This window comes from Physella acuta, unplaced genomic scaffold (assembly GCF_028476545.2).
Source record: "Physella acuta isolate Inbredline_101_S28 unplaced genomic scaffold, ASM2847654v3 ptg000714l, whole genome shotgun sequence".
Lineage (NCBI taxonomy): Eukaryota > Metazoa > Mollusca > Gastropoda > Physidae > Physella > Physella acuta.
The window spans coordinates 815,725-841,340 of record NW_026732232.1 but is presented as its reverse complement, the minus strand read 5'-3'; the positions used below and the strand labels follow the sequence as shown (position 1 = coordinate 841,340).

The 25,616-nt window shown below is 33.9% G+C and overlaps 1 protein-coding gene across 7 annotated transcripts in view; it reads right to left on the bottom strand.

Annotated features, from left to right (window-relative positions):
• The window catches only part of LOC131949797 (muscle calcium channel subunit alpha-1), an 82,344-nt gene that overhangs the window by 16,868 nt on the left and 39,860 nt on the right, over positions 1–25,616 (bottom strand). For 4 of the 7 annotated variants that reach the window (XM_059311756.1, XM_059311753.1, XM_059311757.1 and 1 more), the window contains exons 10-38: positions 24,581–24,637; positions 22,194–22,281; positions 21,142–21,302; positions 20,731–20,956; positions 20,144–20,351; positions 19,569–19,689; positions 19,309–19,460; positions 18,570–18,661; positions 18,394–18,491; positions 17,754–17,958; positions 17,311–17,500; positions 16,959–17,065; positions 16,720–16,807; positions 16,402–16,509; positions 16,036–16,088; positions 15,690–15,836; positions 15,189–15,390; positions 14,656–14,814; positions 13,801–13,911; positions 13,453–13,536; positions 11,474–11,488; positions 8,787–8,909; positions 8,225–8,290; positions 7,510–7,788; positions 7,128–7,255; positions 6,809–6,905; positions 5,947–6,151; positions 4,567–4,697; positions 4,192–4,302 (exon numbers count right to left, since the gene is read on the bottom strand). In XM_059311756.1, the coding sequence (XP_059167739.1) occupies positions 4,192–4,302; positions 4,567–4,697; positions 5,947–6,151; positions 6,809–6,905; positions 7,128–7,255; positions 7,510–7,788; positions 8,225–8,290; positions 8,787–8,909; positions 11,474–11,488; positions 13,453–13,536; positions 13,801–13,911; positions 14,656–14,814; positions 15,189–15,390; positions 15,690–15,836; positions 16,036–16,088; positions 16,402–16,509; positions 16,720–16,807; positions 16,959–17,065; positions 17,311–17,500; positions 17,754–17,958; positions 18,394–18,491; positions 18,570–18,661; positions 19,309–19,460; positions 19,569–19,689; positions 20,144–20,351; positions 20,731–20,956; positions 21,142–21,302; positions 22,194–22,281; positions 24,581–24,637 (3,812 nt within the window). The remainder of the gene's footprint in view (positions 1–4,191; positions 4,303–4,566; positions 4,698–5,946; positions 6,152–6,808; positions 6,906–7,127; positions 7,256–7,509; positions 7,789–8,224; positions 8,291–8,786; positions 8,910–11,473; positions 11,489–13,452; positions 13,537–13,800; positions 13,912–14,655; positions 14,815–15,188; positions 15,391–15,689; positions 15,837–16,035; positions 16,089–16,401; positions 16,510–16,719; positions 16,808–16,958; positions 17,066–17,310; positions 17,501–17,753; positions 17,959–18,393; positions 18,492–18,569; positions 18,662–19,308; positions 19,461–19,568; positions 19,690–20,143; positions 20,352–20,730; positions 20,957–21,141; positions 21,303–22,193; positions 22,282–24,580; positions 24,638–25,616) is intronic. The other 3 variants (XM_059311754.1, XM_059311755.1, XM_059311758.1) reach the window with 3 other exon arrangements.

The window sequence follows — 25,616 nt, the reverse complement described above, 5'->3', positions numbered from 1 at the left end:
TAGAGGTGTACTCTAGTCCCCCAATGATGTATAGAGGTGTACTCTAGCCCCCAATGATGTATAGAGGTGTACTCTAGTCCCCCAATGATGTATAGAGGTGTACTCTAGTCCCCAATGATGTATAGAGGTGTACTCTAGTCCCCCAATGATGTATAGAGGTGTACTCTAGTCCCCCAATGATGTATAGAGGTGTACTCTAGCCCCCAATGATGTATAGAGATGTACTCTAGTCCCCCAATGATGTATAGAGGTGTACTCTAGTCCCCAATGATGTATAGAGGTGTACTCTAGTCCCCCAATGATGTATAGAGGTGTACTCTAGTCCCCCAATGATGTATAGAGGTGTACTCTAGTCCCCCAATGATGTATAGAGGTGTACTCTAGCCCCCAATGATGTATAGAGGTGTACTCTAGTCCCCCAATGATGTATAGAGGTGTACTCTAGCCCCCAATGATGTATAGAGGTGTACTCTAGTCCCCCAATGATGTATAGAGGTGTACTCTAGCCCCCAATGATGTATAGAGGTGTACTCTAGCCCCCAATGATGTATAGAGGTGTACTCTAGTCCCCCAATGATGTATAGAGGTGTACTCTAGTCCCCCAATGATGTATAGAGGTGTACTCTAGTCCCCAATGATGTATAGAGGTGTACTCTAGTCCCCCAATGATGTATAGAGGTGTACTCTAGCCCCCAATGATGTATAGAGGTGTACTCTAGTCCCCCAATGATGTATAGAGATGTACTCTAGCCCCCAATGATGTATAGAGGTGTACTCTAGCCCCCAATGATGTATAGAGATGTACTCTAGCCCCCAATGATGTATAGAGGTGTACTCTAGCCCCCAATGATGTATAGAGGTGTACTCTAGTCCCCCAATGATGTATAGAGGTGTACTCTAGTCCCCCAATGATGTATAGAGGTGTACTCTAGTCCCCCAATGATGTATAGAGGTGTACTCTAGTCCCCCAATGATGTATAGAGGTGTACTCTAGCCCCCAATGATGTATAGAGGTGTACTCTAGTCCCCCAATGATGTATAGAGGTGTACTCTAGTCCCCCAATGATGTATAGAGATGTACTCTAGCCCCCAATGATGTATAGAGATGTACTCTAGCCCCCAATGATGTATAGAGATGTACTCTAGCCCCCAATGATGTATAGAGATGTACTCTAGCCCCCAATGATGTATAGAGATGTACTCTAGCCCCCAATGATGTATAGAGGTGTACTCTAGTCCCCCAATGATGTATAGAGATGTACTCTAGCCCCCAATGATGTATAGAGGTGTACTCTAGTCCCCCAATGATGTATAGAGATGTACTCTAGCCCCCAATGATGTATAGAGATGTACTGTCATGTATAGAGATGTACTCTACCCCCCAATGATGTATAGAGGTGTACTCTAGCCCCCAATGATGTATAGAGGTGTACTCTAGCCCCCAACGATGTATAGAGGTGTACTCTAGCCCCCAATGATGTATAGAGATGTACTCTAGTCCCCCAATGATGTATAGAGATGTACTCTAGCCCCCAATGATGTATAGAGGTGTACTCTAGCCCCCAACGATGTATAGAGGTGTACTCTAGCCCCCAATGATGTATAGAGATGTACTCTAGTCCCCCAATGATGTATAGAGGTGTACTCTAGTCCCCCAATGATGTATAGAGATGTACTCTAGTCCCCCAATGATGTATAGAGGTGTACTCTAGCCCCCAATGATGTATAGAGGTGTACTCTAGCCCCCCAATGATGTATAGAGATGTACTCTAGCCCCTAATGATGTATAGAGGTGTACTCTAGTCCCCCAATGATGTATAGAGGTGTACTCTAGCCCCCAATGATGTATAGAGATGTACTCTAGCCCCCAATGATGTATAGAGATGTACTCTAGTCCCCCAATGATGTATAGAGATGTACTCTAGCCCCCAATGATGTATAGAGATGTACTCTAGCCCCCAATGATGTATAGAGGTGTACTCTAGTCCCCCAATGATGTATAGAGATGTACTCTAGCCCCCAATGATGTATAGAGGTGTACTCTAGTCCCCCAATGATGTATAGAGATGTACTCTAGCCCCCAATGATGTATAGAGATGTACTGTCATGTATAGAGATGTACTCTACCCCCCAATGATGTATAGAGGTGTACTCTAGCCCCCAATGATGTATAGAGGTGTACTCTAGCCCCCAACGATGTATAGAGGTGTACTCTAGCCCCCAATGATGTATAGAGATGTACTCTAGTCCCCCAATGATGTATAGAGATGTACTCTAGCCCCCAATGATGTATAGAGGTGTACTCTAGCCCCCAACGATGTATAGAGGTGTACTCTAGCCCCCAATGATGTATAGAGATGTACTCTAGTCCCCCAATGATGTATAGAGGTGTACTCTAGTCCCCCAATGATGTATAGAGATGTACTCTAGTCCCCCAATGATGTATAGAGGTGTACTCTAGCCCCCAATGATGTATAGAGGTGTACTCTAGCCCCCCAATGATGTATAGAGATGTACTCTAGCCCCCAATGATGTATAGAGGTGTACTCTAGCCCCCCAATGATGTATAGAGGTGTACTCTAGCCCCCAATGATGTATAGAGGTGTACTCTAGCCCCTAATGATGTATAGAGATGTACTCTAGCCCCCAATGATGTATAGAGATGTACTCTAGCCCCCAATGATGTATAGAGGTGTACTCTAGCCCTCAATGATGTATAGAGGTGTACTCTAGCCCCCCAATGATGTATAGAGATGTACTCTAGCCCCCAATGATGTATAGAGGTGTACTCTAGCCCCCAATGATGTATAGAGATGTACTCTAGCCCCCAATGATGTATAGAGGTGTACTCTAGCCCCTAATGATGTATAGAGATGTACTCTAGCCCCCAATGATGTATAGAGATGTACTCTAGCCCCCAATGATGTATAGAGGTGTACTCTAGCCCTCAATGATGTATAGAGGTGTACTCTAGCCCCCCAATGATGTATAGAGATGTACTCTAGCCCCCAATGATGTATAGAGGTGTACTCTAGCCCCCAATGATGTATAGAGATGTACTCTAGCCCCCAATGATGTATAGAGGTGTACTCTAGCCCCCAATGATGTATAGAGATGTACTCTAGCCCCCAATGATGTATAGAGGTGTACTCTAGCCCCCAATGATGTATAGAGGTGTACTCTAGCCCCCAATGATGTATAGAGATGTACTCTAGCCCCCAATGATGTATAGAGATGTACTCTAGCCCCCAATGATGTATAGAGGTGTACTCTAGCCCCCAATGATGTATAGAGGTGTACTGTCATGTATAGAGGTGTACTCTAGCCCCCAATGATGTATAGAGGTGTACTCTAGCCCCCAATGATGTATAGAGATGTACTCTAGCCCCCAATGATGTATAGAGATGTACTCTAGCCCCCAATGATGTATAGAGGTGTACTCTAGCCCCCAATGATGTATAGAGATGTACTGTCATGTATAGAGGTGTACTCTAGCCCCCAATGATGTATAGAGATGTACTCTAGTCCCCAATGATGTATAGAGATGTACTCTAGCCCCCCAATGATGTATAGAGGTGTACTCTAGCCCCCCAATGATGTATAGAGATGTACTCTAGTCCCCCAATGATGTATAGAGGTGTACTCTAGTCCCCCAATGATGTATAGAGATGTACTCTAGTCCCCCAATGATGTATAGAGATGTACTCTAGTCCCCCAATGATGTATAGAGATGTACTCTAGTCCCCCAATGATGTATAGAGATGTACTCTAGCCCCCAATGATGTATAGAGATGTACTCTAGTCCCCCAATGATGTATAGAGATGTACTCTAGTCCCCCAATGATGTATAGAGGTGTACTCTAGCCCCCAATGATGTATAGAGATGTACTCTAGTCCCCCAATGATGTATAGAGATGTACCCTAGCCCCCCAATGATGTATAGAGGTGTACTCTAGTCCCCCAATGATGTATAGAGATGTACTCTAGTCCCCCAATGATGTATAGAGATGTACTCTAGTCCCCCAATGATGTATAGAGATGTACTCTAGTCCCCCAATGATGTATAGAGATGTACTCTAGCCCCCAATGATGTATAGAGATGTACTCTAGTCCCCCAATGATGTATAGAGATGTACTCTAGTCCCCCAATGATGTATAGAGGTGTACTCTAGCCCCCAATGATGTATTTACCCTGTGCATGGGTTCCTCCACATCCTTGTCCAGAGTTTCTTCTTCGTCCAGGTTTCCAGAGATGGCTCGCCTGATCTCAGGGCCAAGGTCATGGACAGCTCGAAGTCCAGCCTACCCAAAAAATAAGGTCAGTTAACTATAGCAATATTTGGTTGCAACTTATACATATAAGAAAAAATATTTTTTTAAATATACATTTTTTTATATATACTGATAACTTTAGTCTTTCTAAATAGTTTTTTTTTTTTAAAAACATGCATTTTTAAACCTAATGGAAGTAGATTATAAAAATAACAATCAAATGACAATGAACAGATATACAAATCTAGATGAAAGGCACAAATAGACAATGCAAAAAAAATTTTCTCTACTAACCTGTAAGGCATTTGTATGCTCTTGACCTTTCTGTATTTTAACCATCTGCTCCTTGCGTTTCTTAAAACGTCTGAAGTAGTCCTGGATGAGGAAGGTGGCGTAGAACTTACCCACTGTTACATCATCATCTCCTACAGGTCAAACAAACGACTATTAGTTAAAGATACACAGAACAATTGCATTCAATTACATTAAGATGTGATTGAATGCAATTTTTGGCTCATCACAATTGTTTACAATGTACTAATGATCAATGCTTTATTAACAATTAATAATTATTTAATTATGCTTAAAATTGTTTTATAGTTTCTAAATACAGCAATGTATGTAAAATATTCAAATAATTATAAACTACAAAAAACTTAAAGAAATTTGAAAACTCAACTACACATTCTTTTTAAAAGGGAATAAAAAATAGATGTTTTTTAAAAATCTAATGTGAACAAGTGGATTGTGCAGTTGTATCTTTTACTAACATTCCAGTGGTGCATTCAAATAATCAGGTAAACAAACTATAAGTCTATTTCATACAAATGTAAAACTGTGTAAAAAAAAATACAAATCTACTAATTTATCTAATGCATTAATTTTCATAAAAGTGGGTATTAGAAAAAATGTTGCAAAAACTTTTTTATGAAAAACTGTAAAAGGGTTATTTGAAAGAAAAAAGAATATGCTACACTGTCCCTATTACATAATCTAAAATATTCCATTATAAATATATAATTAAGATTATCTTTTTTCATCAGTTAAAATTTATAAAACTTCTAAAATTCATTTCAAATCAGTGCAACTAAAAATATAAAAAAAATGTTGAGGGATTAAAATACATAGCCACACATAATTTAGGAAACATTTCTATTTCTACTTCATTCTCAATGTTAAGTTCAGGCTGAAGGTGTTGACCACACTGCTAATCTACTCAAAGTAAAAACATAGTCACACACGCTAGTTGTTTCATTTCTACATTTAGAGGCTAAAAAATTTTGTGTTAAAATGCTGGCTACATATGTAGGGTTACCATCACTATTCTGTCATTACCTTTGGAAATACATGGCAATATAATGTGTTCAATGCAATGTTCTTTAAAAATGTATTTAAACTTAATTTCTTTATATTTAAATATATATTCTAAGTATTTTCTGTTGGATTCCCTTGCAGAGGAATGCCAATCAGGATTTTTACATACACCCATTTTAATTGCAAATAAATATAGGAGCAAATTTGGTTTTTTTTGGTTTTACTTATCACTTCTAGTTGATTGGTTTTTTTTAAAGTTTATTGAAAAACCAGTGTGACCTAATGGAGAGCTCCAGCGTGACCTAAGGGTGAGTCATCTACCAAAGTGCCAGGCTGCCATGCGTTGACTAAGCTACTTACTACCTGCGGGCGGAACAACTTGATCTAACAACTTGGGACTGGTTCGTTTCCAAACTTTCTTGATGACTGCCCTCAGCTCCTCATTGGCTGTGTCAATGTTACCTTCTGTTTTGATTTTGAGTGAGGTTCTAACCAGGGCAAAGAGGGTGGCATTAAACATCACTGTACCGTCACTGTTTAGTGGCATGTTCATGCTGACCAGCCTCTGAAATATGTATTGACATCTTTGTTAGGGACACAACACACAAGTTCATTATTTACAATAGCAATGCAATTAATTGATGATACCCTTAATATTTTGCATGATTATTTAGATTCAGATATTATTTCCAATAAATTGTTATGTATTTAAAGATTTGTGACTGATTGAAAAATATTAGCAATAAAAACATTACAAATACTGGGAAATAAAACAAGTAAAGAGAGAATGGTTGCATGCTACAAAATATAAATTAAAAATTTAAAGAGTGAATGGTCTCATGTTACAAAATATTACAAAGAAAAAAAAGTAAAGAGAATGGTCTCATGCTACAAAATATTATAAATAAAAAAAAGTAAAGCGCGAATGGTCTCATGTTACAAAATATTATAAATAAAAAAAAGTAAAGAGTGAATGGTCTCATGCTACAAAATATTATAAATAAAAAAAAAGTAAAGCGCGAATGGTCTCATGTTACAAAATATTATAAATAAAAAAAATTAAAGAGTGAATGGTCTCATGTTACAAAATATTATAAATAAAAAAAAGTAAAGAGTGAATGGTCTCATGTTACAAAATATTATAAATAAAAAAAGTAAAGAGTGAATGGTCTCATGTTACAAAATATTATAAATAAAAAAAGTAAAGAGTGAAGGGTCTCACCTTACAGGCTACTCTGTGGGGACAGAGCTTACCAAAGCCAAGTGGTGGAGATATTTTTCTTAGCAAAGTCACCACATCCAAGTGCTTGATCCTCCCTCTGTTCAAACGTACAACAGTTATTCTGACGTACAACAGTTATTCTAACATACAACAGTTATTCTAACATACAACAGTTATTTTAAAGTATGAAAGTTATTCAAATGTATCAAAACTTTAATCTACTTAAATTAATAATTGGCCTAATCTTTTGTAAAATTTTAAAATCTCAAAGCAATTATTTATTTTCTTGACAAAATCACATAAAAAATGTTTGACTGACTTAGCCTCAGGGTCGTACTCCGACCATAAACGGACAAATTCATCAAGATGGTGCGGGCCGAGGATGGACCAATCACGAGTTAAATAGTCAAAGTTATCCATGATGACAGCGACAAACAAGTTGATAATCTGCACAAAATATTGGCAGCTTTAAAATAACTAGTTGGTAAATGTGGTTAGTTTAAAATATTAGTGGGATAATTTCGCTGGTCTAAAATATCAGTGGGATAATATTATTGTGTTTCAAATTATCACTGGGATGTTATGGTCACTTTATCAGTGTAGAGTAATTTGAGATTTTTTAAAATTTGAATAGGAACAGTAGCTAATTACATCAGAAATTTTAAGGTTTGATTTGAACTCAAATTGAAAAAAAAACTAACCAAGAAAGAACAGAGAATGTAGAATGAGATGAAGTAAACATAAGCAAAGTCATTCCCGCATGTGTGAGTAACTTTCATTGTTGAGTTGGTCTCCTCGCTGTGCTGGTCTGCCCCAGGGTCACACAAGACGGTGTCCTTGTCCGAGCAGGCCAGCATAATTTCCTGCCAGGATTCCCCAGTTGCTGAGCGAAACAGCACAAGCACAGCATGATGGAAAGTTTGAAAGTTGTTGTTTTTGTGGATCTGTGTGTTGTAATCTAGCTTGATTTTGCCAAACATCTGCACATAACACACAAGATATAAGTAAAATAAATTGTAATAAAAACAGAAAAATCATCTGCATGAGGTTATTATAAAAATAGTTTTGTTTAGACTTTTTTAGAGAATGTGTATCTACTGTTATAGAAAATTTGACAATATTCATTCTGTTCAGCTTGAATGAAAGTTTATAGACAATGATACAAATTAGATGAAATTAATAGAAAAAACAAAATTACAAAATTACAATTAAAATTGTTTTCATAAAAAACAAAAAAAAACTTTTTAAGTTTATTTAGAAGGAACTGTCTTTCAATAATGGGACTTAACACTTGAATAATTTAATGTCTCACCATGAGTGACAATTAAATTGGTGATACTCCCATTATAAACAGATAACATAAAAAAAGAAAAATAATTACACCAAATAATGTTATAGATGATATAGTTAGTGTACCTGCATTCCAATAACTGCATAGATGAAAAACAACATGACAATCAGTAACGCTACATATGGGAGTGCCTGTAAGAAATCACAGAGTTATAAAAAAACTTCTTCAGCAAAAAGTCAGCACAAAGAATAGTGAAAACAAAATAGCAATTCTTAATTGTAATGTTTAAATTATTTTTAATGAACTCATTTTTATACTAAGAACTAGTGGACTACTTCATGCTCAAAAGAAATTGCTACTGATTATTTTTTTAAATCCAGTGCAAAAGCTTATAAAGAAATCATACAATTTGTAGTTGTTAAGGTGGTTTAATTAGTTGATATATATATATATATATAGATTGTAAAACCAATATAAAAATCTGTTTTGGTTCAAGTTTCTATTCTGCTTTTTTCCCGAGAAATTTCTAGGAAGTCAGAATCATTTTTGAAAGCACTTTTTTTGCATTTTTTTTTTACATCTGTTTTGCTCTGTTATTTTATTGATGAACATTTTAAAAATTGGAATTCCCTGAACCAACTCCCATTTTTTACATAGATATGTGTTGAGTTCCATATGTGATGCTACCTGGAAAGATTTGATGAATGTCCACAGAAGAGTGCGGATCCCTTCACCCCGACTGAGTAGCTTGATGAGCCTCATCACACGGAACAGGCGGAAGAAGTTAATGCTGATAAACTTGTTACCAGGCTGAAATAAATGGGACACAAATCGTTCAGTACAAGTCAAACATTTTACCTGCATAAAACACACAACTCTCATGTTATAAACAAACTTTCTATTCACATTTCTATCAACTTTAAAATAAATTAGTTCCAACTCAACAAATATTTTAGTACGTTAACAAAGCATTCTTATGCTAGATGATCTAGTTGTATGAAGCATCCAATAAAAACATTAGATATTTTGTTTAGGAAAATACTTTACTTTCATAGAAAAAAATTAATGTACTATTGCTCTACACCAGTTTACATTTGAAATATTTTTCATGAAAAAAATAATGATATGGCTCTTTGTATTTATAAGCTTAATATCTGGAGAGGATTATAACTGTTCATTTAATTAATTTCTCTTATTACATTTAAAAATTGCATTATGTTTAAAAAATGTATCTTTTTCATACACATTTCCTCAAAATATTCTACAAAAATAAATTAGGTTGGTGAAAATAATAAATTTAATGTGATTAATATATATATATGTATATATATATATATATATATATATATATATATATATATATATATATATATATATATATATATATATATATACCAGGTATTTAAAATGCATCATTGTAATAAAGATCTAGTGTTGAAATTGAACAAAGCTTATGTTGCAATACAATTTAAGTTAGTACTAAATGACAAAGGGAGGCTACATGCATGTCATTCTGAAAGTGCTAGAAAAAGCTATTCTCTAAGCAGTTAAGAATCAGATACCACATTTGGTTTCCAGTCTTTGTATAAGCTGCTAAATTTTAGCTTATTTCTTCAACAACATTAACAGTAATAATTATACCTAAGTAGCCCTAAAAGACAGACTAAATTTTTTCCCCACAACATTTAAACTGCCTCATCAATACATTGAAAAAAAATTAGACAGGGATACTACAAATAAAAATTAATATGCTAATTATTTTAGCCAAGATCGAGTTTAACTATTAATAAGTAGAATACCTTAAACTAATCATGAATTATCCAATTTTGAAAATACTATGATACTTTTTATCAATGTTTCTATTGTTTTTTTTTTACTAAATGAAATAGTAAATCGTGTAACTAAATTAAATTTTAAACAATTCTCTTCTATTTAGCCTTTCCACAACTCACACCAGTAAAGAGTACGCTGCTTTATTTGCTGCTGTGTTTTAGAAGTTAGATTGTAGTCAAAACTTGTTTTCTTCAGAATTGTGTTTGTTTTAGATCTTTATAAATGACAGAATAGTTAAAGATACTAAAACTACTAATTTAGATGAACTACTATAGAAAACCAAAACAAGATACAGAAATACAAGAGATTTACAAAATAATTAATTAAAAACTAAACAATAATTTAATACATAAAAACTCCTAATAGCCTACTCATGTAAACTTGTTTTTTTGATAAAGATTTAACTTGGTACAACTTCTTTGGAATCAAGCAAAATATTCTAACTAAATATGTGCTGAGTGAACCAGTTTTCAAGTTTGTGATGTCACAGGTTTTCACCTGGAACTTAAAGTGTTAATGATGTATTGCTGAGCTGACCAAAATAACTTGCTCTTTCTTCTTTCCAGGTTTGTTGAAATATTTCCATCTCTCTTCACATGAACCTTTTCATTCCTATAGATTATATCTATTGTTTTTATAGTATTGGTTATTGAAGCAAAATTTGGTCTGTTGTATATCAGCACTGTATTCTGAGGTTTGACAAATACATTTTAAAATTTCATGATATATATACTTTAGAGTTTGACTATGTTATATTTTAAATAGTCTTTTGCTTTATTTTGATGCTTCTTTCTAGGGGGCTTCTTTCTAAAGCATCTTCCAAAGCTCAAATAAAAGATTTTTCAACAAAATAAATTGTCTAATAGTGGTGCTGAAATGTAATGAATTTTATTTTGAACTAAAGAACAACTTTGTTGCACAAGGAAAGCTAAAAAGAAAAATATTTCATCCATAACTTTTACAGCCAGAGGTGGATTGAACACATTTTTTTCATACAAGAATTTTGAAATTAGAAATTTTAAATTCACTAGCTAATTTTCTCTAATAAAATTACATGGGATGAAAACTGCTAGATATTCTAAATAAAAAACAAAGGAACTTTTGAATGATCTTTAACTAACTAAATAGAAGTAAAGTAAGAATGATACATAAATGGGGAATCATTTAACTTTGCTATTTAATAAGGCAGGTATGCAAAAAATATTTAAAAACTTCCAATGTGCTGAAGCAAACAAATGTTTGAAGCTTCCAATTTGTTAAATTTGCATGAAGCAAAAAAAAAAAAATGTCAGTAAGAAAAATAGTCCTACATTGAAAAATAAAATGTCTAGCAGCAAGTTTCCATCCCCATGCAGAATATAAATCATGCAAGTCTGGAGGGTCAAAGGGCAGCATGCATGGCTAAAGAGCTCTTGCTTTTGAAATAGTTTTTTTCTCTCCACCATAGATGAAGAAATGCCACCATACACTGTACAGGCAGCAAATAATGGACAAGTAATGAGAGCAGTAAACAAAGACGGATGGGTATTTTTTTTACTTACAGCTGTAGTGTCTGGCTGCATGGGTGTGAATAGAGTAGCTTAGCATTTCAGGCTTAAAGATATATCAATACCTATCTGACCTTTACCTTGGGCTACTGTAATTACAGTAAAAAATGTCTAAAGTGGATTTTAAAAAACACTTAATATTTCTGAAACCATATACCTTTATATAACAGGGATGAATTTAAAAAAAATTATTTTGTATAACTGTGACAGGTGTGATGAAATAGGAGCTTCAATAATGCCATTCCAATTCACATAAACATGAGTGCACACGAAATCGAAATTATCAAGTTTGGGTGAATGGTTTTTATATCATAATTATTGTTACACAAGGATAGACAAGAATAATTTTGTTTAAGAAACAGTAGGAAAACACTTTTTTTATAACTTAACACTGCAAGAAGACATTTTGGTGTGACCTACCACATGACATTTTTGTGTGACCTAACACAGCAAGAAGACATTTTGGAGTGGCCTACTACATGACATTTTTGTGTGACCTAACACAGCAAGAAGACATTTTGGGACTTAATACAGCAAGAAGACATTTTTGTGTGACTTTACACAGCAAGAAGACATTTTTGTGTGACCTAACACAGCAAGAAGACATTTTGGTGTGACCTAATACAGCAAGAAGACATTTTTGTGTGACTTTACACAGCAAGAAGACATTTTGGTGTGACCTAACACAGCAAGAAGACATTTTGGTGTGACCTAACACAGCAAGAAGACATTTTGGTGTGACCTAACACAGCAAGAAGACATTTTGGTGTGACCTAACACAGCAAGAAGACATTTTGGTGTGACCTAACACAGCAAGAAGACATTTTGGTGTGACCTAACACAGCAAGAAGACATTTTTGTAAGAAAACACATGGACATTGTATAAAGTTACAATTAGGATCGTTTTTTTTCACAGACCAAATGGCATTTGAAATTAACGGTCACAAACAAGCAGAGAATGTATCAAATCTCAAGCATTGGAATATAAACTGTTGGCACACAATGATCAAACTATTTATGCTGAAAATGGTTAAACTGTTAGCATACATAAAACCAAACCATTAGTGAATACAGGCAAAAAAGGTCATAGATAGAAAGAAAACACATGTAATAAAACAAATTCTAAATAAGTACAATTTTAGGAGATAAAACAAATGAAATTGACCTGTTTAGAAATAAAGCGATTTTTTAATGCAAATGCTTTTATTTGGTAATGTGCTTTTAAAACATTCTGGAATTTATCAATAATTATTACTAGTAAATAATCTGTATGTTACACTAAATAATTGATTATATAAATAATTTAAAAACTGTATGCATTGTAGTTTTTAAAATGTTTTTAATTTATTCATATACAAAGACCAAAATTGCCTTCATTGGGGTTATATTGGAGATTTGTTTATAAACTTTCTACTATTGTTTTTTGTCTTTTTTTACTGCCATGACTATAATGCAGATGTGAACATGAGTTGTCTCAATACAGTTTATTTGGAGTATCTGAAGCCACAAATGCAAATAGCAGCATATAAAATTATATAAAGCACATCATGTGGGTTTTCTTTTGTATGTTGCAAATTTTCTTTTCTCTAACTTTGTATCCACATGGAAAACGTCTAGTTACAGACACGGGTTTTTTTTGCCATTTCTTGCATTGGTTATGATTTAATGTAAATATTTTAAAAATACTTTATGTATCTCGAATTAATACCAATTATTTGAGTAAAATCCAGGTCAAATGTCACATTTGAAAATAGGTTTCTGTAACTTCTTTTGAAGTTGTTACAAGGCTCTTGATTGGCTTGATCAAGTAAAAAGCTGTATCAATGTGTTGCTGTTTAAGCTATTATTTAAGTTATTTTCAGATCCCAAATGGTGAAAAACAATACCTGATGTTATGGTTGTATGTTTGGGTTATAGTGTTGCTGTTGGCAGAAGCTACATTCACAGACATTTTTAAAATTGTCTATACTTACACTAAGTTCAGAGTAGATAATGTCAATAAAACTACCCAACACAATGACGAAATCAAAAACGTTCCAAGCATCTCCAAAGTAGTTCTAGGGAATAAGTGTATTTTTTTTAGTTTCTCATGTTATAATATGATGAACAGTATATACAACTAATGTAGGATATGTCTAAATAGGCTTATTAAATATAAAATATTTGACATTATATGTAATATATTTTAAAATAAAGAACAAATTAACTGTATTAAATTAAATAGTAGAACAAAGTAAAGTGTAATGAGCAGAAGGTCCATCTATTATGACAATTATTTGGATAAAATGTACACCTCGGCTTTTGCTTGTAAGTAAACTTACTTTGAATCTAAATGCTGCCAGTTTGAGGATAAATTCTGCAGTGAAAACACCAGTGAATATAATATTAAGGTAATCCAGAGCGGCTGAGTAGCTTGCACTTTGGCCATAGTACTGTGGAACAGAACAAATATAAGCTGAAGGCTTCAGATACAATCCAGAACATTACAATAAGGAAAAAAGCTTGGAAACTACCTTTGAAATGGATCATATAAACTGCAGTAAATGCCTTATGCTATTTTGTTTTTTATGTCTTCATGTGGAATTTTGTTTTAAATAATTTTATTAAAGTTATAATATAAGAACACACAAAAATTACATTTTACAGTCTGAGTCATAATAAGAAATAAAAATGGACAGATTATGTAATAATCCTGTGGATCTCTCAAACATAAGATCTAATTGAGGGGGAGCTGCCACCACAATTCTGTTATATCTATATATATCTAAGCTAGAATTTGGACACATTCCACATCTCTGTGTAGAGCTTTCAACTTGCAGTTGCTACCCTGCCAACAGACATTTTTCCATTGCTTAGAAATTGTCAATTGTATTTCCCTGGTGATAGTGCTGAAATCTTCCTCCTGAAATTTAGCACGAATTGCTCCAACCTCACAGATGAAGATAAGTGGTCTATACCAACAAGTGAATGACACACTACCATGCAAGTTGTGCTATCTATGGAACTGTATATATTATATACAAGTCTAATACACTCACATCTCAAAATATAAAGATAAATATCTCATGTGTTTAAAAATTATAAATGCATTTTGGATTTATCATTTGGCTCTAATTAGGGTAAAAAACTTGATATAAGTAAAGCATAGATTAGAACTGGTTAGAGAATAGAAATACCTTCATGGCGAGGGTGATTGTATTTGTCATGATCAGCACAAATATACCATATTCAAAGGCTTGTGAGGTGACAAACCACCAGATTTTGTACTGCCATCTTGCTTTTGGAATGTAGCGTCTGATTGGTTTCACTTTCAAAGCAAACTCAATACACTTGCGCTAGAAGAAGAAAATAAACATTTATTATGTTATCATCCTAAACACTTTGGACTCTTTTAAGGTCATGGGCGGGTGATCAGTACCAAATTAGCAAAAATGCTTATTTCTTAACCTAATGCTATCATACTTAGCATATAGTTATAACTGAAAAATAAAAAATGGCAAAAAAATATTGCCATGGGAGTGGTGGCCATCTTGGATTTTATTTACCTTTTTAACATTGAAATAACTTTTTTAATTATTATTATAATTGATCAAAATTTTCTCTAGTTATTCTAGAGTTATTCTATAAAATAATGGGGCTCACAGTTTTTGTACTCCTGCTCCACCTCATTCTGGAGAGTTATTCTATAAAAGGATGTGGCTCAACTGACCTGATTTTTGTCCAGCTCACAGTTTTTGTACTCCTGCTCCCCCTCGTTCTGGAAGGTGACAATGACAAAACCCACGAATATGTTCATCATGAAGAAGGCGATGACAATGATAAAGATGAAATAAAAGATGGCTAGGGCTGGCTTGTTGTTCTGGATGGGACCTTTGCCTTCATCATAGGAGTCTATGGACTTGTACAGCAACCTGGATATAAAAATCAAAACATTGGTATAACAAACTGGGAACATGACTAAAACATTGGTTTAATAAAGTGGCAACAAGACTTAAACATTGGTATAATAAACTGGCAATATGACTAAAACATTGGTATAATAAACTGGCAATATGACTAAAACATTGGTATAACAAACTGACAACATGACTAAAACATTGGTATAACAAACTGGCAATATGACTAAAACAATGGTATAACAAATTAGCAATACAACTATAATGTTGGTATAAATAACAAATGCACACACAAAACAATGAAAGAAACTCACGATGGCCATCCTTCAAAGGTAGCAACAGTAAACAAAGTCAACATTCCATTCCTCACGTCATCAAAGTTAAAATCATTTTTAACCCACTCCCTCTTATTTTCCTCTGGTTGATCATAATTTCCACCTTTGAAGCTAATAAATTGACCCCTGAAATATAAAGAGGTTTTTTGATTTAGCAATCAGGTATGTTTTTATTAGGTTTCAATAACTTTCAAATTTTTATTGATACACTAGCAAAACATTATTTCAAATCATTAACCTACTCATCACCTTTTTCAAAGTTCATTCAAATATATAATATAATGCCCACTTAAGAGACAGATCTTATGTAGAAAACTTAACTTACTGGCATTCCTCTTCTGTTAGTTTTGATTCATCTGTACAGAAATAAAACTTGCCCTAAGAGGTCAAAAAATTGTATTTTAGCTGGTGAAAGTGAGGAGTTCTATCTAAAGTTCTAGTCTCAGTTAATTTCTGCATCTAATGGGAGCTATTGTTTTTTGTTAACTATTTCCTTTAAATAGTTCCCCCATGACGGAGATTATGATAAAAGAATATTTACTTTTAACAGCTGAACCCCCATGACAGAGAACATGATAAAAGAATATTTACCTTAAACAGCTGAACTCTTACGACAGAGAACATGATAAAAGAATATTTACCTTAAACAGCTGAACCCTTACGACAGAGAACATGATAAAAGAATATTTACCTTAAAGAGCTGAACCCCCATGACAGAGAACATGAAATTGAGTAGAAATGTGACGAGCATGATGTTGTAGATGGTCCTGAGTGCCACAATCACACACTGGACAACATGCTGCGGAGATTAAATTTTGGTCAGTTGGTCACATCCTATTGTAAACAAAATTTTAACAAAATCTTTGGTCACAAACTATTGTAAACAGTAATTTAATAGAACACATTGAAAAAAATTGTTATATCTAGCTGCTGGAAGCCATGGTTAGACATGTGAAGAAACTACTTTCTCTCTGGGATTTAAACCTTTGTACAACTGATCTGTACCAACCTTAAGTCCTTTGGCCCTGTTGATAGCTCTCAGAGGTCTCAACACTCGCAACACTCTGAGAATCTTCACAACAGAAATGGCTTGGTTGCTGTGTGGTAAGAGGAATTAAATCTTATGTGATTTTATGAACAAAAGTTGTTAACAGTGTTACGTCACTATGTGATGAGAGGAATTAAATAAGTTAACAAGGCTAGGTTGCACTGTGGTTATACAAGTTTAAAAAAAGAAAACCCACTTACTCTATAGGAAAGGAAATCAGTGACACAGCCACAACTAGTAAGTCCAGAATATTGAATAAGCTGCGGCAGAATGCACCTTTGTGCAGCATAAGGCCATAGGTGATGATCTAATTGAAACAAAATTCAACACAACTTGAGACAATGTCAGTTGTACAGACAATAACATCTTACACAAATGCTGGTCTACAAAATGTAACTGATGTCCAGTTTGTTTTTTGTTCAGAGAAATATAAACACCCTGCTATATGTAAACTTGTTAAAATGATTTTTTAGACATTTTTTCATTACTTTTGTCATAAGTTAAACATTTACAACATTTACAACAATGATTAATACAACAAAGTGTGCTTACTTTGATTATAATTTCAATGGTAAAAATTGAAGTAAAGACGTAATCAAATTTGTTTAAAATTATATTTCTAGGCGATTCACTTTTCAAAGGATCCTCAGCGGCTAACATGGCACTGGAGATCAGAATGCAGGCAAGGACCACATTACCAAAATATGAATGGTTACATGTTTTGTGACAGATGATTCGGAATCTGAAAAGCAAAAATACATTTCTATGTATACAACGTTACAACAAAAATAGTAGTTGGAGAGTGCTAATATTTAGTGTAAGAAATCTCTGTGTGTGGAGGTAAGAAGAGAGTGTGATGTGCAGCACAAAATGAGTTTCAGTGGGGATTTGGTAGAACTGATAAAATCTCACAACAGCTGTGCTTAGGTTGTACTTGTTCTGTGACCTTGTCCCACATAAAATGTGACCTTGTCCCACATAAATGAAGTACTCACTTGTTGGTTGGGGCAAACATGAAGAGTGAAGAGAATGGTGGGATAGGCCTGACACGGGAGGAGATGTGGACCTCAGACATCCTGCGTGGTCGGGCAGATGATGGGGACTCATCTTCATCTTCTTCTCCTTGGTCATCTTCTGTACCTGTACACTCTGTCCCTTCATCTTCTTCCACTTCCTCTTCATTTTCCTCTTCATCATCTTCTGTAAACACAGATAAATGTATTACAAATTGTAACATAATTTACTACTCACTTTCCAAATATATATATATATATATATATATATATATATATATATATATATATATATATATATATATATATATATATATATATATATATATATATATATATATATATATATATATATATATATATATATATAGGCCTATATATATATATATATTAGTAGTTTCATGGATTACTATAAAATTCTCTTAATGATAACACTGTAATAATATATCTAGTCATTGAAATAGATTAAAATGTTCAGTAGGTAATAATGTACTTCTTCATGTGTCAGAAATTCAGAATATGAAACCTTTAGACACCATATATAAAAAATATTGAATCTATAACGAAGTATTGATAAAACTATGTATCAAACAATGAGAATCCTGGGGAATGTGAATTTTACCCCTGGCTGTGTGGGTGTCCCTGTACTCCCCACTTAGATTGTGCTCAGGGCTGAGGTGACTTCGCTGATCACTGCTTGTGCTCTCCTTCCTGTACGACCTGTAGGAATATTTTACTTGTGAGTGCCAGATTTTTCCAAGAATGATACCCAAATCAACAAGAGTAATCTAGAGTTACCTCCTGCTCCTTGAACTAGGCTGTCTACTCAGGTGGTTGGGTTCACCAGCCTCATCATTTCCATTCACATCCAGCCCTTCTTCTTCTCCTCCCTGTAAGATAAAAAATTAATTTACCATGCTATAAAAACTACTTTACTTCTCCAATGACTAGGCGAATGAACGACGCTTTTTTCAACCAAGGCACCTATTTTAAAATACATACATAGATTAAAAAAAAATTATAAAAAAGCATTATATACACAAAATTGGTCTGAGTTTATTATGTATGAGATTAAATAGCATAATAGTTTTCTAATATTAACAAACAACTTTTATCACAGAAAAAGGTTACCAAAATTCTACTTCAAAAGTTATTTCAATTAAAAATGTATTTTAAATGTGAAAAAAATAAATTCAGCACAATCACTGGAGCCACTTTTTTTCAATATCACTGTTTCAGTTACATTATAAATAAAGCCTAATTAAATTAATTAATTTAATTAATTTTAATTTCACTAATTGTATTGCTCGTAATTTAAAAAAAAAATTCTTAGATTCTTACTAAATGACCTGGATATGTAGATTGATAGCGTGGGGGAGGGGGGAGTTATGGAAATTCATCCAGGGGTTATTTAGGGAGTAATGGTTAGGGGGTAATGACTGGGGGGTAACTGATCCGTGCCTGGATCCGTGGTCGCCATGTCACTTACTGTTGGAGACCGCTCCACATCCACATAGTGATACTAATTGTTAATTACCTCCTGGTCTTTAGTTGGACTTCTGCTCTTTGACCGCCTTAATGACCTGGTCCTCTCCTTCTCTTCCTCTTTCTCCTCCTCAATTTCTGTCAAGCTTTGAGCATCTGCCAAGTTGTCAACAGCAATGGCCAAGAATACATTTAGCAGAATATCTAGACATTGGTCAAGGAAAAAAACCTAAAAAAAATTGTTACACATTTCTTAGCTGATGCAAAAAATTTCAGAGAATTGACTTGTGAGTGTGTGTATGTCAAGGATACAGTTACCTATAATGAACAGCAGAACAAAATATAAACACACTAATATTCCAGGGAATTTAACACCTTCATAAGCTCGAATCCCATCGTACATCACAGCATTCCAGTCTTCACCAGTAAGGATCTGCAAGTTCATTTTACAATATATATTTTACATAATATTCATTTTACAAAATATTTATTTAAACAATAAACATTTTACAATTCATGTAATTACACTTACACATTTATTTTTCATAATTTTAGAACAAGAATAAAATTTAAATGATTCTACCCTTTGTGAAAGTAAGAAATAAAAGAAAAAAGTTAAATAATGTTTGAATAACTTATGCTTAACAGGCAGCCACTTGGAGCATGTATGTAAGAGACAAATAGTTGTCTTGAATGTGTGAATAGCCACCTGAAAGACTGTGAGCAGCGAGGGCCAGAATGTGTTAAAGTTGCTGTATGTAAGAGACAAATAGTTGTCTTGAATGTGTGAATAGCCACCTGAAAGACTGTGAGCAGCGAGGGCCAGAATGTGTCAAAGTTGCTGTATGTAAGAGACAAATAGTTGTCTTGAATGTGTGAATAGCCACCTGAAAGACTGTGAGCAGCGAGGGCCAGAATGTGTCAAAGTTGCTGCGAGGCTTTGGGCTGTCTTTAAAGTTGAACTTGCCACCAAACAGTTGCATGCCCAGCAGTGCAAAGATGACAATAAACAAGAAGAGGAGCAGCAGCAAGCTGGCAATGGATCTCATACTGTTCAACAGGGAGGCTACCAGATTTCTCAGGGATGACCAGTACCTGAAGCAGAAATCTCATTTATTATAACTTGGGGGTGAGGGTCAATAGAGACGCACATTTAAAAAGAAAATAATTACATTTTATGTTGAATTTTTATAATTTACATTTTTTTTAAATGTTGAGTGTTTCAATAAGCAATTATCGTAGCTAAAAGATTCACAAAATTTAAATTACTTGCCCCTTATGTTATTACTTTTAATTTTTTAAACATCAATATTTCACATTAAAATGGTGTTGAACTATTTTTAATCCACGTCAAGTCAATTTTAAAATAGGCCTACAAGAATTTAGTATTTCAAAAGAATTACATTATAAATGAAGGGTCCAAACTAAAACTCTTAGTATTTGCTGGTCAAGGACAAACATGAGGTCAGCCTACCTTGTGGCCTTGAATACCCTCAGAAGCCTTGCACACCTGAGCACAGAAATGCCCAGTGGTGGAAAGACATCGGTTTTCTGCAGTATGACCTCCAGGATGCTGCACACCACTACAAAGCTGTCAAACCGGTTGAAGAGTGAAACAAAATAGCCCTGAAAACCCAGGCTGTACATTTTGACCAGCATCTCCGCAGTGAAGAGGACAACGAAGAACATGTTGGTTATAGCTGAGGAAGAAAAGGACAAAAAGAACTGAATAACCAAGGGATAGGGAATTTGTTGGTGATTGGTGAGGAAGAAAAGGACAAAAAGAACTGAAGAACCAACGGATACGGAATTTGCTGGTGATTGGTGAGGAAGGAGGGGAATATTTCATCAGTTGAACCAAAGTTTTTAAGGCAGCAAGTCTCACATTGGAAGTCGTCCAGCCAGGGAGGCTGTCCATAGTGTTCTGATGTGAGCACCACTGTGTTGAGAAAGACCAGGATAATGACTCCCCAATAAAAGGCTTGTGATTTGACTATCTTTCGACAAAATCTCCTATATCTTCTGTTCAACTTTTGAAAATGTAACCTGCAATAACAAATCTTAAATTGTAATCAAACGTTGTTTTTTTAAATGATATTCTAGAACTACATAGGTATCTAAACAGTTTTGTGTGTCATGGTATATATAGTAATATTTATAATTTTTAAAAATTTATATATTGACTCTTTAAGACTGTAACAATGCTCCCAGTGTCCACTACATTTTATCTATTTAATTTGTTGTTTTGCCCAATCTAAGTTTTTAATTGTAAATCTAGGTCATGCTATCGCCAGCTGTGATTGACAGTTGTCTTTACTTTTTATTATTTTCCAGTTTGGTTGATTTGGTATTTTATATAATTGTTTTGGTAAAAGCACTTGCAAAATAAGTTTTTTTAAAACTGCAGAATCCCATTCAGCTACCACCTCTAAACAGTTACGTAAGCCCATTGACAAAATTTACCAAACATTTTTGTATTTATTCTAATACTTATCCAGTCCATGTTTCAGGCAGAAAAATAGACATACTTTCATTTTATGAGAAGAAGAACTAATGAAAAATTATTTTTATCAATAATTTTCCCAATAGAAGCAGAATGTTTTTCCACACTTAATTTTCTCTTCTTTAAAACTTAGTCATTTTCTTTTTCAATAAATAAATAGTTCCCTAAATTTAGTATTAGTGTGTAGGGTGTTCGTTATGATTAATTTATATCACTAATGTGTGGGATTTAAATAAATGGATATAAAGATATAAGTTGTTTCGTGGTAAGGTAATGAAAAAATCTTGAGGGAAAAAATAATTCCAGTAAAATGTGAAAATACTTCCAGTCTTTAAGAGTTAATATTTATAATGAATAGCTAGTTGTATAACAACTGTATCCTTTAATAACTAAAGTAGGTTTAATGTATCTGTTATTAGGCTAAGATAACTGGCCTTTTCTGCTGGAACCACGACTGCTGAACTTCAGCATTCTCTCCCTCTTCCACCTTATCCACTGAGTCAATATCACTTGCAATTTTAGCTGAAAGTATCACAGTCAAACTCTAAAACTATTTTAAAGTATCACAGTCAAACTCTAAAACTATTTAAAAACAACGCTACGATCATCTCACTCTTTGCATACATTGAAATCATTTTAAAATAGGGAAAAAATTGTTGTTAGTTTTAAATTTTAAAATATTAAATAAATAAAAAGTTTTTAAAAGAAATTCGTTAGCTCAACAAAAAAAAACACCAGGAAGACCATATGATGAGCAGAAATTTGAGCAGCTTTTGTAAGCCAGATTCACCAGGATCATGCTAACATTGGTCCCATAGACTATCTTCTCACTATAGTAGGGAAGGAAAGGGAGGGGGGATTCTAAGAAACAAAAATTACAACAACAAAGTAGTAGTCTGATCATCAATCTATTTCATAGAGTCAAATCTATGACACAGGTTCACATTGGAAATTAAAATAAAATTCAAGCATTCAAATTAAAATTGAAAGAAATAAAAGGTTAAGTACAGTGTGGAGTAAGTCAAATAGCTGATAAATGGTGTCAATAAAGTAGTAGATACAAGGTGTGCCAACAGACAAAATCTACTTGTTTTGCTGAACTCATTTTAACCATGTCCTAGCAAGTCTTTCTTTCTGCGACTTCCTAACTTGCTAACTTTCATTAAAAACTAAAATAAAAAGAGTTACAACAAAATATCTACATTTTTTTTTCTTTTCATCAACTGAAAAAGACAAGATACAGTCTAATAGATATGGTAGGACAAGTTACAGTCTAATAGATATGGTAAGACAAGTTACAGTCTAATAGATATGGTAAGACAAGTTACAGTCTAATAGATATGTTACAACCAGGCAAATGAATGAATGATCTCTCAGGCAATATTGCAATGATGGTCCACAATGTGGGTTTTCTACATAGTAAAGATGATGCCAATGAAATCTTTGGGATTTCACAAGGTAGAGTTTCATAAAATTACTGTTTGACGCTGCCTAGCTATAGCTTAATGGTGTAGGTACCTAATAGCGCTAATGTATTTCTTTGGCTTGAAAATTGGATCAAATAACTTAGCTCCAACTTTAAAAACAGAAGAATCTCAGAAATATCAGTGAATTAGGTTTTTAATTTAACTGTGGGCGTAATAATATTTTAAAAACACAGAAGATCTAAGCATTTTTTGTTGTGTTCTTTACTGAAGGCTTTTAACAATACATTTTTCTTATCTGACTTATGAAGCAGTATCTATTGTTTGAAACTGTAATTAACTTACTAGCCTTTTCCCTTCCTAGAAGACTCATTCAACTTTTGACTTTAACTACAACAATTGCATTATTTTCAAATAATTTTTGTTGATCCAGATTTAAACAACTACCAGAGAAAATCATTACTTTTCCTCTTCTTGTTTTTTTTCATTAGCTTTAGTGACTTGCAAACAGATGTTTTGCACACTATCCTAGGCATTTGGAAAAACTAAATTCTAAGCAGTTTCTAATTTACAATATCTATAGCAAAGAAATATACCTGTTTTAAGAAAATCCATTTGTTCTATAAAAAGAGAATAGTGACAAATATCACTTTGGTAAGTTTTAAAAAATTAGCGCTGTCACCTAGAAGAATTTGTGAGAATAATGTTATAGAAAAGATGCCAAATGTAGGTATGAATTATAAAATGAATATAAGTTTTAATAGTAAAGAATATGGTAATACACTTGAGAAGGTATATAGCTGATAATATAAACTGATTATTGCCCGCTATCTCAGCTGCTATTGTATACCTGGCAATGCATTCCACGGTGCTAACCACCTAGCTAGTTAAGCTGAAAAGAATAGACTTACCAAAGGAAAAAATCCAGCAGGCTTTAGAATAAGCAAAAGAGAGATAATAAATGATAAACTGAGCAGTTCAGCAAATTATTTTCCTAGCACTTTTGTCTGTTGGCACGGCGAGCTTACCTCACGGTTTTGGGTTAGGATCTTTGAATAAACTAAAAAAATATTGGCTAAAATAACATGAGATGAGAGGAGCACATTTTTACCTGGCAGTTTTATCTACCAATGAAATGGGTGAAAATCTTGGCATTTGCTAAAGTATATAACTGCTAAAGTATATAAGTGTGCAGTAGAGCCCATTGTATGTCTTAGGCAGAACCCATTGTGTCCTACAACTGATAGGTGTAAAGTACTTAACATGAATGAGCCCATCGTGTACTACAAATAGTTGTAAAGTACTTAAAATTGTGTTCTGTAATCGATATGTGTAAAGTACATGAAGTTAGCGAGCCCATTTTGTACGATGATACTGTCAGATGTTCAAACACTTACAATGCCTCGGTGTTGCTCCCTCTTCATTTTCTTCTTCAACTTCAGGATCTATATCCTCTGGAGAATAAGTTGTGAGACATCAAAGTTCGTTTCACATTCTAGTTAACATCGACATTAAAGTTCAAATAACATTCTAGTTAACATTGACCACAAAGTTCATATTAACAAATTTTAAAATCACTCAATTGTTTATGTGTCACACCAAGCATATATTAATTCACTTGCTTGAGTGATCTAAATTGTTTGTTTAGCTGTTTGATCTAAATTTGTGTTTACCTGCTTGAGTGATCTAAAATTGTTTACCTGCTTGAGTGATCTAAAATTGTTTACCTGCTTGGGTGATCTAAAATTGTTTACCTGCTTGGGTGATCTAAAATTGTTTACCTGCTTGGGTGATCTAAAATTGTTTACCTGCTTGGGTGATCTAAAATTGTTTACCTGCTTGGGTGATCTAAAATTGTTTACCTGCTTGGGTGATCTAAAATTGTTTACCTGCTTGAGTGATCTAAAATTGTTTACCTGCTTGAGTGATCTAAAATTGTTTACCTGCTTGGGTGATCTAAAATTGTTTACCTGCTTGGGTGATCTAAAATTGTTTACCTGCTTGGGTGATCTAAAATTGTTTACCTGCTTGGGTGATCTAAAATTGTTTACCTGCTTGAGTGATCAAAAATTGTTTACCTGCTTGGGTGATCTAAAATTGTTTACCTGCTTGAGTGATCTAAAATTGTTTACCTGCTTGGGTGATCTAAAATTGTTTACCTGCTTGGGTGATCTAAAATTGTTTACCTGCTTGGGTGATCTAAAATTGTTTACCTGCTTGGGTGATCTAAAATTGTTTACCTGCTTGGGTGATCTAAAATTGTTTACCTGCTTGGGTGATCTAAAATTGTTTACCTGCTTGGGTGATCTAAAATTGTTTACCTGCTTGAGTGATCTAAAATTGTTTACCTGCTTGGGTGATCTAAAATTGTTTACCTGCTTGGGTGATCTAAAATTGTTTACCTGCTTGGGTGATCTAAAATTGTTTACCTGC